A 12,795-nucleotide genomic window follows, 5' to 3' on the forward strand; every position below is an offset into this window, starting at 1 on the left:
TCAAGCCTTTATCAAGTGTAGTAAAGCTCTTGTATACACATATAAAAATAATATGTGTAACATATATTTTAGAAAATATGAATTTTTGCCTAACTAAAAAATTTATGACATTTTGATTCCACTTGTTTGACTTAGCCTGAATAGAATGTTAAATTTCTAATTTAAAAAAATAGATATGCAACAAGCAACAAAGGTTTAGTGTATAGCACAGGCAACTATGGTCAATATCTTATAATAACCTATAAAGGAAAATAATTTCAAAAATAATATATATGTATATCTCACATTTCTGTGTACCTGAAACATTGTGTCAACCACACTTCCATAAAATACAAATATTAGAGGAAAAAAGCTTGTATTTATGGATTTTGGGGGGGTCTTGGGTGGGATGGGAGTTCATTAAGGAAATCTGCCCCAAAATGTAAATATTTTTTTAAGCACCCTTGTCAGATCAAAATTTACACAAAAATAAATGTTTTGGGGAAATGATGTAGCATTTTGTAAGGCACCTAACATGAAACAGGTAAATAAAAGTCGTAACAGATAATTTTGTGTACTGTACTTGCTTTGCTTTCCAATACCTTTTTAAAGATAATGTATATACAATAAATGTTTTTTTATATCTGTTTTGGTCACATTGGGTCTGAGCTGCAGCACGTGGGGTCTTCGTTGAGGCGCATAGGCTCTCGAGTTGTGGCGTGAAGGCTTCAGAGCTGGAGGGTTCAGTGGTTGCGGCATGGCCTCTGCCTTGAGGCATGTGGGCTCTTCCCGGACCAGGGATCGAACATGTGTCCCCTACACACCGCAAGGCAGGTTCTTAACCACTGGACCATCAGGGAAGTCCCAAAAAAGTGTATTTTAAGTGTAGAGTTGGATGAGCTTTGATCAATGGATGCATCTATGTGTACTTTAGCTGCTCAGTCAGGTCTGACTCTTTGCAACCCCAAGGACTGTAGCCCGCCAGGCTCCTCTGTTTATGTGATTTCCCAGGCAAGAGTACTGGAGTGGGTGGGCATTCCCTTCTCCAGGGGATCTTCCCGACCCAGGGATGGAAGCCTGGTCTCCCTCACTGCAGTTAGATTCTTCACTGTTTGAGCCACCAGGGAAGCCCATATATGTAGCCCCTACTCAAGATAGAGAACATTTCCATCACTCCAGAGAGCCCCTTTCCTGAAGATGCCACTGTTCTAATGTGTATCATCACAAACAACCATTTAAAATCCAAATAGGGACTTCCCTGGTGGCCCAGTGGCTGAGACTTTGTGTTCCCAATACAGGGGGCCCAGGTTCGATCCCTGGTCAGGGAACTAGATCCTGCATGCGGCAACGAAGGCCTGGCGTAGCCAAATAAATAAATATTTAAATAAATAAAATCTAAACAGTGGTGGAAGCCAGCTATCATTATTTCCCTTTTGTGAATTTGGATACCTTGAGCCCACATTCAGTCACTTCCTGAAGTGCATGGTGACAGAGGCGGCCTGATAACAAAGCGAGAGAAGAACGTGGGCAAGTCCTGCCTGGCCTCAAGCCCACGATTTAATCAATGGTTACACTTGGTACATACAGAGCTATGACACAGAAATTGAGAAAGGAGACCTCACCTCAGTCGTCTTCAGAAAAGCTCCAAAATAAAGACAGGAAGCCATGTGTGGCTGAGGGCTTGGGTTTGCAAATCAGACCTGAGTTTAAGCCCCTGGCCCTGTAACTGACCAGCTGTAGGAGCCTGAAGGAGCCATTCGAGCCTGTGCTTAGCCACTCAGTCATGTCCAATTCTTCTCTACCCTTCAGGCTGCACCCCGCCAGGCTTCTATATCCGTGGGAATTTTCAAGCAAGAATACTGGAGTGGGTTGTCATTTCCTCCTCCAGGGGATCTTTCTGACCCAGGGATCGAACCTGCATCTCTTGGGTCTCCTGCATTACAGGCAGATTCTTTAGCTGCTGGGCCATCAAGGAAGGCCGTCTGGAACCTAGTCTGATCTAGCAAGCAGGACAGGAGCCACACCTCCCTCCCAGGGCTGTGGTGACAGAAGCCCCAGAGGGTGCTGGGCCCAGCCCCTGGCTCAGAGCAACATGAAGCACCCAAAGCATAATCTGAGGATGCGCTCCAAGTCTCAAATTCTCTTCTCTTCAGAGACCATTTCCAGCTCTTCTGACATCTGACTGAATTACTAAGAGGACGAAGGTGGAAAATATCTTGGTCTAGCTTGAGAACTCTGAATAGACAAAGCAAGCCTTGCACCTTTTTGGAGCACACTTCAATACAAGGAGAGGACCTTGGGAAATACGGTTCTGGCTGTTGTCTGTCCCTAAGCCCGAGTCAGATGGAGCGGGGACACAGAGCAGCAGACAAGGAGGCTCTCACAGCCAAACCTCTCTTCGGAGGACTCCCCAGCCATCCCCGCTGGGGTCCTGCTTTGTTCCAAAGGCTTGAGTTCATTATCAATGAGGTTGGGGAGGTGAGGCAGGAGAGAGCAAAACTGGCTATAAGAAACACAGGTAATCAATACTTGACATACTAGTTACCAATTTTATTCAATCAAAAGTTTACTCTAATTATATCAGTAAGTCTGGCTTTCTCTTTCCCAACTCAGAATCAGCACACTGTTGCTGATTCTCAATGGTGGCTCTCCACTTACCAAAAAAAAAAGAGAAAAAAATACTGATGCCTGGGCTCAACCCAGGGAAATTCTGATGTAACTGGTCTGGGGATGTAGCCTGGAAATAGAAATTTAAAATTCCAACTCCCTGGGTGATTCTAGCGTGCAGCCAAGATCGCAACCCTCAGTTCTAAAAGATCTGTGTCACCCCCGGGTCAAGCAGGCTACATTTAACTTCCTGGTCTTGCAGAAGCTGCCCCTCCTCTGGCTCCATGGGCCCTATGAATTCTAGACCACACATAAAAACAAGCCAAATCAGAAACAAAAGCAGGCCTCTGATTCACAGCTTCAGGCCACACACAGAGAGGAAATAACTGTACACTAGCTTAAAAAAAATAAAAAAAATATCAGCCGTGGGGGAAAGCCCTTGACTTGAAAAGAAATCCAGGCAAGTAAGTACAATAGGAAAAAGATACTGAATCCCTCAACCTCCGAAGTGTTCTCTACCATCTCTCTGCAGAACTATGTTCCTTGTTGTGTGTTGGAGGAGACGTGTATGTGGAAGGTTTGGACATGAGTTTAGCAAACTTGGACTGCAGTTCTGTGTGACGCTTAGACACACCAAGTCTCAGTTTCCTAACTTTTTTTTTTAAACTATGGGTTCTACCTGGGAGGATCTGATAAGGGTATTTATTGATTTATTCGGCTGAGCCGGGTCTTAGCTGTGATACGTGGGATCTTTGACCACTGTGGCATACAGAATCTCTAGTTGCGGCATGTGGGATCTAGTTCCTGAAACCAGGGATCAAACCCAGGCCTCATGCATTGGGAGCACGGAGTCTTAGCCAATGGATCACCAGGGAAGCCTCTCAGTTTCCTTACTCGTAACATGAAGTTAAAGTCAAAATCTTCAGAATAATCCTCAAGGAATAAATGTTTAAAAAAAAAGAGTGTCCTTTTCCTTCTGCTCAAGCTATCCTTAAGACCAGAGGGTCCTAGCCCTGGCAGTACTGGAATCACCTGGGTGCTCTTAGATGTGCTGAGAGTTGGCTTCAGCCCAAAACAATTAATCAAATTGTGGAAAGGTGTGGAAACTCAGAAACTAGTGTTTACAAAGCTCTTCAGGTGATTCTAATGTGCAGCCACAAAGCTCAGGTGTTCCTTTAACTAACTAGATCTAAGGGTTCACTGCCTTGAGGCTAATTATAAAACTTCCCAACTCTGGGCACTTCTGCAATTCAAAAAAGTCTGTTCCATTTCAAATCAACTAAATTCAACCAGCCACAAAACTGTAGCATTATCTGGTATCTAAAACCTACAGGACAGCCACTGCTACTTCCAAGTGTTCTGTCAAATTACTTACTCTTCCAGTGTTGAGCACACAGACCATTGTCCTATTTCTTTCAACAGTCTAGTGAGAAAAACGTCATCATTAATCCCATTTTCAAAGGGAAAATGAAAGTATCACAACTATTAGGGTCCTCGGACTCCCACTCTCATGCACTTCTCCTAACAGCCCAAATCAAGAAATCATGACTTTAATCGTTTGCAGGGCTTGCTGGGCCTTACCCCCAGATTAACTCAGTAGTCCGGTAGGGTTTGAAAACTTGGCCACTTCTAACAAGTTCCCAGGTGATGCTGCGGGTCTGGGGACCACAGTTTGAGAACCACTGCTTCAGTGCCGCCTTCCCTTAGGGTGGAACTTACTTGGCACAGAAATGGAGTAGTTCAAAGTCAGATACAGGTAGAGTCATTTCTTCTTCCATATTGGCCTTGGGACTGGTGTTCCCTAAGACTGCACTTTTCAGGGAAGAGACTCCGGGCAAACAAGTGAAGAAAAAAAAAAAGGGTCTGGGCTGAAGTTTGGTCATTCCCACTCAGGGACAAAGCCAAACAGCAAAGCCCTGAAGGATTCCAAGCACAGAGAAACATTCCCACAGATAGGTGATGAGAGGGTGAGACACCCCGAGCTTCTTAGGTGTGGCCACCCCGGTCTCGACGGAAGTTGACTAGATACGTACCCGGGCACCAGTTAAGGTGCTGAACTCCGTGGCTAAAGTATCCTGACCTGAGGCCCCTGGCATCCCTCCGCGGAGTTCCCAGCATCTAATCCACGCTCTCCCACATGCTCCTTCTCGTTTCTTTTCTCCACGCCACTGGCCCGAATACTCAGACGCACCTTGCCAACTTCCCCGAAACCCAGAGACTCTAGCACAACTTCCAAAAACCCCAAACGCCCCGCTCCAAGCAATCTCACTTCGCTCTCTGGTCACCTACACATCCACCTTCACAATCCTTCCTATTTTCCTCATTTTCCACCCCAAAAGTCCACTTTCAATGACATCTCTTTGTTCTCTTCGCAATCACCAATTCTCATTTCTAACCAGCACTCAAGTCTTAAGAGGTGGCCCGGCTCACCACTACCACCCACCCCCCACAACTTACTCAAGTACATATCTACTCCCCAAGCCCAAATACCCTTTCCCGCGTCCCCAAGAGCCAGGGATAAGCCCCCCACCCTACAACAGAGGCACAATTCTCCGCCCAGAGCCCTTCCCCCACCCCCAACCTCGCCCCCCATCCAACCTCCCAACCTCCTCTCCCCTATCGCGACAGTCCATCGTCGCACCCCTTCCTCTCGGTCTCTGCCCTCTCTATTCTGCCTCTGACCGGCTCTCTCAAGCGGCTCTGCAGCCCCTAGTCCGCGGGCAACGCCCTCCTTACCATGAAAAGCCGGAGGAAGCCGGAGTCTCCAAACCCGGACTGAAAGAGACAGGAAACACCCAGCTCGCGTGAGCCGCGGGCGGAGGCGGGGCCGGGGCGGGGACTTCCGCTGTCTGCACCTCACTTCCGCCCCGCAGAGGACACCCTCCTAAAGGGTCCGTCGTACTACTACTAGATAGAGACCGCTTTTCTTCCAAGCTCCCTAGTTAGAATGGGTTGCGTCTCTTCTCGGCTGGGTCAGACGTTTATCCCTCTCCTGAATGCTCCGCTTTTGCAGCTCCCATAAATGACAAGATGCAGGGAGGTTTTCCCATCCGGACGAATAAGCTCTTCGGAAGTGTCGTTTCCGGAACTGGTTGTTGTTTTCCGACGGAACTCTCAGAGTGAACACCCCGGGGCAAGATGGCGGTCGGGCCTCGGCCGCTGCCCCGGGTCTGGCAGAACTCGGGGGTATTGGGCTGAAGCGGTGATAACTGCGGCCTCGATCCCGAGCGCCGGGGCCTCGAGCAGATAAAGGTCTACGGCCTGTGGGTAGCGAGTGGGAACAGGGTTGTGGGTTCTCCGGGTGGTGGGATCGGGGTCTGGGAGGGAGTTAGCCCTAGGGCCGGGTCCCTGCTTCGCCTGGTCGGGGTTGCAGGTGCTGGGGGCTAGTTTTGGGGCTTCAGGGGACGTTTCTCCGTGGCCTTTTTATTTCCGGAGCTACTGAGATAAAAAGAGGCAATAGGCCTTTATAAACAGACTTGTGCTGGATGAAAAAAAATTGTTATTGTGATTGATGCCGAGGACAGACGCCGGGCCTCAGAAGTAATCCGTACCGGAGTTCCAACCGATTCTTTATAACCTTGAGTGAATTCCCTCCCTTCTCTGTGCCTCAGTTTCCAACTCTGTAAAATGGAGTAACTAGCTCCTGTCAAATGGAGGATCTCGTGTGACTCAAGTTTTAGTACGATGCCTGACGGCTCTCAGTAAAAACAGCTGAAGTGAATAATAATAGTAAAGAAAAAGCTGGTAGTAATCTGACTCCATCTTGGCCCCACGGGCAGTCTAGCATTCTTGACTTTGCCTTCTGTGAATGGGGGCGTCCCTGGGTCTTCTCTGTTTCACTTGAAATAAGTAATTGTTTTGGAGTTGGAGATGAGTTCAAAATCAGGAGCCTTGTGAACTCTGACAAGTCATGTCCCTCTCTGAATATCGTTTTCTCTGTGGGAAGGTGGTAGCATGCACCTATATAGGCTATAGCCTTCAATAAATGATAGTGATAGCTGTTATCATTAATAATCTAAGTCCTATTGCTTATTCTTAAGAAAATTAGGCTATTGAGACCTGATAGAGCTGTTGAAAAGTCAGAGGTGATTAAATATCTGTATAGTATTTGACCCATGGTCCACACTTAACCAATGGTGATGGTCGTTCAACCTGGCTGCCCAGCTGTTCCCACCATGCGAGTGGAGAATTCTGTGGGCCTCAGACAGCAGTTGGTATTTATGGTGCTTCACTTTGGGATGACCCTCCCTGGACTGTCAGGCTCTTTCATAGTTCTCCATGACGTTGACCTCATCCAGAAAAGACTGAATCTCTTATGGAACTGTAGAAGTAGGGTCCTAACTCTATTAAAACCTTGGCTCTGTCCCTTACTAGTGGTCTAACCTGGGCTACCTGTGTGTATGTCAGTTGCTCAGTCATGTCCGACTCTTTGTGACCCCGTGGACTGTAGCCCACCAGACTCCTCTGTCCATGGAATTCTGCAGGCAAGAATACTGGAATGGATAGCCATTTCTTTCTCAGGGGATCTTTCTGACCCAGGGATCGAACTCGGGTCTCCTGCGTTGCAGGCAGATTCTTTACCATCTGAGCTCCAGGAAAATCCCAAACTTCAATTTACAGAAAAGGAAATTGAAGCGTACAGAGGATAAGGAACTTGACCAAATGAGAAAGAATCAGAACTGAAAAAACCCAAAGGCTGCTTTGATCCAGGTCTTTCTCTGCTATACACAGCCTTTTCTTTGATCATCCAGGGCATTTAGCAGAGTAAGTACCTCACAAATACTTCTGATGTGTTTTTATTTGATTGATGAACTGTAATAGATATTATGCAGCTAGAAGAAGTGAAGAAGAAAGGATTTGAAAAACTGCAAAGTATGGACCGTTACGTGGTGTAAACAAACCAGCATACAGCGTTGCCCAGGGGTTGGTGAGCTCAAGAAGAGCCCCCGGGAGAAGGGAAGTTTTGAGATAGCCTCATGGGTGCTTAGTCACAGTTTACATGCAGCCTCCCATTTTTCTGTCGGGAAAAGCTCTCTCTTCTCCCTCCCCATCTTTCCCCTGCCCCCCGAGAGAGACTGTCTCCATGTTAAGGGAAGAGTATACCACGTGCTCATGGCTTGGGCAGGTTTGTTTGCAGCTCTGAGAGGCTTGAGGCTGTCACCCAGTCTAAACAGGGCCCAAGCCCAAGGGTTCATAGCCCAGGTGACAGGACTGGTGATACAAAAAACTCTTTTAACAGGTGACCATTCTTTCCTATCCACAGACCCAGAGTGCCTGTACAGTTAAGGGCCTCTAGTAAAGAGTTTTTAAAAGGCAGATCTGTGTGTATAAAAATAATACGTCAGACTTATTGACTATGCGCCCTGTCAGCCACTTCGACGGGTGCTTGATGTCATCATCTCAGTCCTTATGATCAGCCTCTAAGCTGATTAACGGACAAGACAGGATGGCTCAGAGCTGTATCCCCGCAGTACACGGCACAGCTACGGCTCGCTCCTGCTCTGCCTGACTCCAAAACACTCGTGCCTCTCACAGTGCCATGTCGCCTGACCACATGCCTTCTGTGGAGAATTCAAGAAAACAGACCATTTAGGGAAGCAAAGTGTCGCACAGTCCCACTACCTCAAAGCAACCATTCTTCTTTAATTGAAATATAGGTGATGTATAATACATGTAGGTTACAGGGGTGCAGTATACGGTGACTCAGGTTTTCAAGGTTGTCCTCCATTTGCAGTTGTAAAATATTGGCTACATTCCCCCATGTTGTACAAAATATCCCTGCAGCTTGTTTTGTTTTCTGTTGTTGCACTGGGCTTTGTTGCTGCATGTGGGCTTTCTCTAGTTGGGGCGAGTAACAGCTACTCTCTAGTGGCGTGCGGGCTTCTCATTGCTGTGGGTTCTCTTGTTGCAGAGCTCAGGTTCTAGAATGCAGGCTCAGTAGCTGTGGAACACGGGCTTAGTTGTCCCTCGGCATGTGGGATCTTCCCAGACCAGGGATCGAACCCCTGTCCCCTGCATTGCGAGGCTGATTCTTAACCACCAGACCACCAGAAAAGCTCCTGCAGCTTATTTCAAACCTTCCAGTTCGTACCTCTTAGTGCCTTACCCTTTTCTCCTTCCCTGGCCCCACGGGCAACCACTTGTTCTTTATGTCTGTGAGCTTGCTTCTTTTTTGTTATATTCACTGGTTAAAACAAGCATTCCTGTTTTTTCCCCAGTTTTGTATCTACCTGTCCACAGGACTTTTTCTTGATGGAATTGGGGTCATAGGGAAGAATCTTTTGTATTCTATTACAAGTTAATCCCTAAAGGGATGTCGCATATAAGCCTAAATTATACTCAGTGGCCCCTCTTTGGGAACTCTGCCTCCCAGCTAATGAGCCTTAAGCTAAAATACCTTTGTTTAGCTCACAGGAAATATCCTGACCAGGCCTACCCATGAATGACTGCAGGGAGGAAGACATGAACACATCCCCTCTGGAAGCTGACCGGAACCAAGAAATGTTTGACTTTATTGCCTCCCTTTTTAGTATAAAAGAAGCCTGAATTCTAACTCAGGCAAGATGGTTCTTTGGGACATGAGTCCACCATCATCTCGGTTTGCTGTCTTCTCAAATAAAGTCGCTGTTCCCTGCCCCAGCAGTGGTCTCTTGACTTATTGGACTATTGTGTGACAAGCAGTGTGAGCCTGAACTCAATGAGGGTATTGGTTCACGGCCAGCCCCTTTTTCATTTCTTAAGCATAAACATTTTTCCAGTTTGCTAAAAATGCTAAACATAATTTGCAATGGCTTTTAAACATTCCATTCCCTGTGTTATTCTTTCTTGGTTGCCATCATAAAGCCTACAGCTCTAATTCAGCAACTTCTTTGGGCTTATTCTCAACCTGCTTCCTTGAAACTGAGGGCTGGGGAGATACATGTGCCATTTAGATCTGATATTAATTAATTAAAGAGGACATGGGGGTTTTTTTTTTTTTTAAACCAGAGGCCCTGTTTTTATTACTTTTTTTCCCGTGACGAAGATAAGACGATGCCCTGCCTATAAAACTCAATCCGAAATCTGGATTTTTTTTCTTTTGCCAGAAAAGACGAGCTCCTCTGAAGTGAGAAGCCGCCCTTAGCCGTGAGTCCTGTGTAAGATCACTAATGATTACCTGACATTTCTGCGTCACCAGCAGGTCCTCAGGTGAGAAGACTCTATTGCCTGTCTTCTCACACTCCCTCCTGGCATCAGGTGAAAGTTTCAAGATCGAATTACAGGTACTTAGTCACAGTCTGCATGCAACCTCCTGTCTTAATATTGGTTAGAGGCTCCCTCTACTGCTCCCCCGGCACCCCTCGCCACACACACTCCAGGAGGGACTGTCTCCATGTTTGTCTTGAGAATTACTGATGAGAGACCGGCATGTTGGCAAAGCCTTGTTTACCAGCTGTGGATCAGCGTTGAACAGGGGTCACACAGGTCCCTTGGGGAGGAGCCTCACGTGACCCTTTTTATCCTGGATGTTTTCACGTGAGCATGGCTTCGAGTGAGGTAACTTGGTAAAAAGATGGTTTTCTAGAAGTCTGAATTTCTGAATAATTCATTTCAGTGCCTGTGTCAGCTAGGCTGATTATTTTGCATAAAAGGACAAAGTTTTCAAGCATGTAAAGCCATTATCTCAGTGTGAGAGGCTCCATGGACCAGTACTGTGTGCTCTAGGCTGATAGCCACAACCATCCTTTTGGGAAAAGACAGTTACTGGTGATTTAGATGACACTATAATGGCTAATTGAGAGCCTCTGTCCAAGAATGCCAGTCTATGGATGCGGGCATCTCTGCTCTAACATCTTCATAAGCCCTTGGCCGAATGGGAATAGTAAGGACAGCAGGATAAGTTGTGCTTAGAACCAAACACATTCAATGTAATGGATCATCTCACATTCTGGAATCATGTACCTTTGGCTTTCCTTATGTTTAATTGGCCTTTAAAAAAAAATGAAAGGCTTCTTTTGTGCTGGGCACAAAGTAGGTATCAGTAAATATTTGTTGAGTGAATAAATGAATAAAATGATGGTAACAGTAAATAATTATGTTTAATGTTTTGCCCTCCAGTCTTTACTTGGCAAAATAAAAGCTGACTGTTCAGTGAAATATCCAGGGACCTTTGACTTAGAAGATGCCTGGTTTGAATTAGAGCTTTATAGATGGAATCGATTCATGCTTTGTTTATTCATTAAACGATTACTGAGCCTGAACCCTATGCCAGGCGCTGTGTTCCTTCTCTTAAGAAAATGTAATTATTTAGTATAGGAGAAAGCGTCGCTGGTCTGGGGAGTTGCATGAAAGGAGCCGATAGGAAGTAGGGACTCGTGCCAGGAGAGCTTTTAGCCCCTGGGGAGGGTGCCAGGGCTTTCTGCCCTTTGCTCCTAAGCCCCTTTCCATGAGTGTTTTTTGTATCATGACTGACATCAGCCACTGGCTGTTTTCCTTGCAGGCTTTGTGCAAGTTTGCAAACATGTTCACCGTTTCTCAGACCTCGAGAGCTTGGTTCATCGACAGAGCCCGTCAGGCTCGAGAGGAAAGGCTGGTGCAGAAGGAACGAGAACGGGCGGCTGTGGAGATTCAGGCCCACATACGGAGCTTTCTCTGTCGGCGTCGGCTGCAAAGAGAAATCAGGTGGGGGCAGGAATCCTCAGCACGTTTTTTTGTTTTTTAATGTTGTTTTCTGCAGCTTAAAAAAGTATATTCGTTTTGGCCATGCCGGTCTTTGTTGCTGCACGCCAGCTTTTCTCTGGTTGTGGCGAGCGGGAGCTGCCCTCCCATTGTGATGAGACGGCCTCTTCTGGTGGTGCCTTCTCCTGTTGCAGAGGACGGGCTGTAGGCACATGGGCTTCAGTGGTGCGGCTTGCGGCCTCCAGAGTGTGGGCTCAGTACTTAGGGCACAGGGGCTTAGTTACTCTGGGGCATGTGGGGTCGTCTCACACCAGCGACTGAACCCGTGTCCCCTGTGTTGGCAGGCAGATTGCTAACCACTGGGCCACCAGGGAAGTCCCAGCATGTTCACTTTTATTCCCAATAAATAGGGGGGAAAAGAACCAGTTGGTCTTTTCTTAGAGTTCTTGAATAGCCTTCTAGCTGCTATGAGCTCCTAACTAAAAAAATCTTTGTTTTTTACCCTTCCCTCCCTAGGAGAGAGATTGATGAGTTTTTTAAAGCAGAAGACTCTGGGTCCAGTAAAAGAAGCGCACTTTGTATTTTTAAGATTGCCAGGAAACTGCTGTTCTTGTTCAGAATTAAAGAGGATAATGAGGTAAAGTAACAGCAAACACACGTCATGCTTCCTATGCGTCAGATCCTTTTATAAGTATTTGATAAATATTAACTTGTGTTCCTTACAGCAGCTCTGTGAGTCAGGTTGTGTTACCCCCAGGTCCTGCCCCTTTTGTTTTCTTGGAAGCTGTTTTGTAGGGATTATACCCAGTGCTGAGAATCATCATCATTTTTTTTTTCAATAAAGAAATTTGGGGGATTTTTTTTGCTTGTTTGTTTATTTTTTACCATTTATTTATTTGGCCATGTGGCATGTAGGATCTTATTTCCCTGAGCAGGGATCAAACCGGTGCCCCCTGCAGTGAAAGCACAGAGTCTCAACCACAGGATGGCCAGGGAAGGCCCTCATCACGATTGATTTCATGGTAACTCCTGTAAGCAGTTGTCCTCAGATGCGTATAGAAGCCAGACAGGTCAGCAGATGAGTGAGAGAAGCTGTTCATGAGTTACAGCACAGTACAGATCATAATTCATGGTAACTGACAGACGGTGGTGAGGGCATTGGAGGGAGAGGTAGGCTGTGCCATGACCAACCAAAGGAGCAGCCATCCCTTGGCTCCAGCCATTGGGAGACTGATACTCTGGTATTTTTTAAAGAGATGCTAGAGATCTTTGCTACTGTTTTCTAATTTGAAAAAAAGTGAAACTCACTCATGTCCAACTCTTTGCGACCCCATGGACTATAGGCCACAAAGCTCCTCTGCCCATGGGATTTCCCAGGCAAGAATACTGGAGTGGGTTGCCATTCCCTTCTCCAGGGGCTTTTCCTGACCCCAGGAATCAAACCCAAGTCTCCTGCCTTGGCAGATGGATTCTTTACTGTCTGAGCCACCAGGGAAGCCTGGTTGGCAGCTAATTTGAAATTTCTTCTAAAATCCTGCACACCAAACAAAC

At 46.5% G+C, this 12,795-nt stretch overlaps 2 protein-coding genes across 11 annotated transcripts in view; one reads left to right on the top strand and one right to left on the bottom strand.

Annotated features, from left to right (window-relative positions):
• KCTD10 (potassium channel tetramerization domain containing 10) overlaps positions 1-5,440 on the bottom strand; it is a 29,426-nt gene extending 23,986 nt beyond the window's left edge. For 2 of the 3 annotated variants that reach the window (XM_005891507.2, XM_070385982.1), the window contains exon 1: positions 5,323-5,440. In XM_005891507.2, the coding sequence (XP_005891569.1) occupies positions 5,323-5,325 (3 nt within the window). In that variant the 5' untranslated portion in view covers positions 5,326-5,440. Of the gene's footprint in view, positions 1-4,305; positions 4,421-5,322 lie in introns of those variants that run through there. The other variant, XM_070385983.1, reaches the window with a different exon arrangement.
• A 251-nt stretch (positions 5,441-5,691) lies between these two features.
• UBE3B (ubiquitin protein ligase E3B) overlaps positions 5,692-12,795 on the top strand; it is a 46,455-nt gene continuing 39,351 nt past the window's right edge. The window contains exons 1-5 of one of the 8 annotated variants that reach the window (XM_070385985.1): positions 5,698-5,849; positions 7,207-7,350; positions 9,672-9,848; positions 11,066-11,247; positions 11,761-11,881. In XM_070385985.1, the coding sequence (XP_070242086.1) occupies positions 11,087-11,247; positions 11,761-11,881 (282 nt within the window). In that variant the 5' untranslated portion in view covers positions 5,698-5,849; positions 7,207-7,350; positions 9,672-9,848; positions 11,066-11,086. Of the gene's footprint in view, positions 5,850-7,154; positions 7,351-9,671; positions 9,849-11,065; positions 11,248-11,760; positions 11,882-12,795 lie in introns of all 8 variants that reach the window. The other 7 variants (XM_070385990.1, XM_070385986.1, XM_070385987.1 and 4 more) reach the window with 7 other exon arrangements.

This window comes from Bos mutus, chromosome 17, assembly GCF_027580195.1.
Source record: "Bos mutus isolate GX-2022 chromosome 17, NWIPB_WYAK_1.1, whole genome shotgun sequence".
Lineage (NCBI taxonomy): Eukaryota > Metazoa > Chordata > Mammalia > Artiodactyla > Bovidae > Bos > Bos mutus.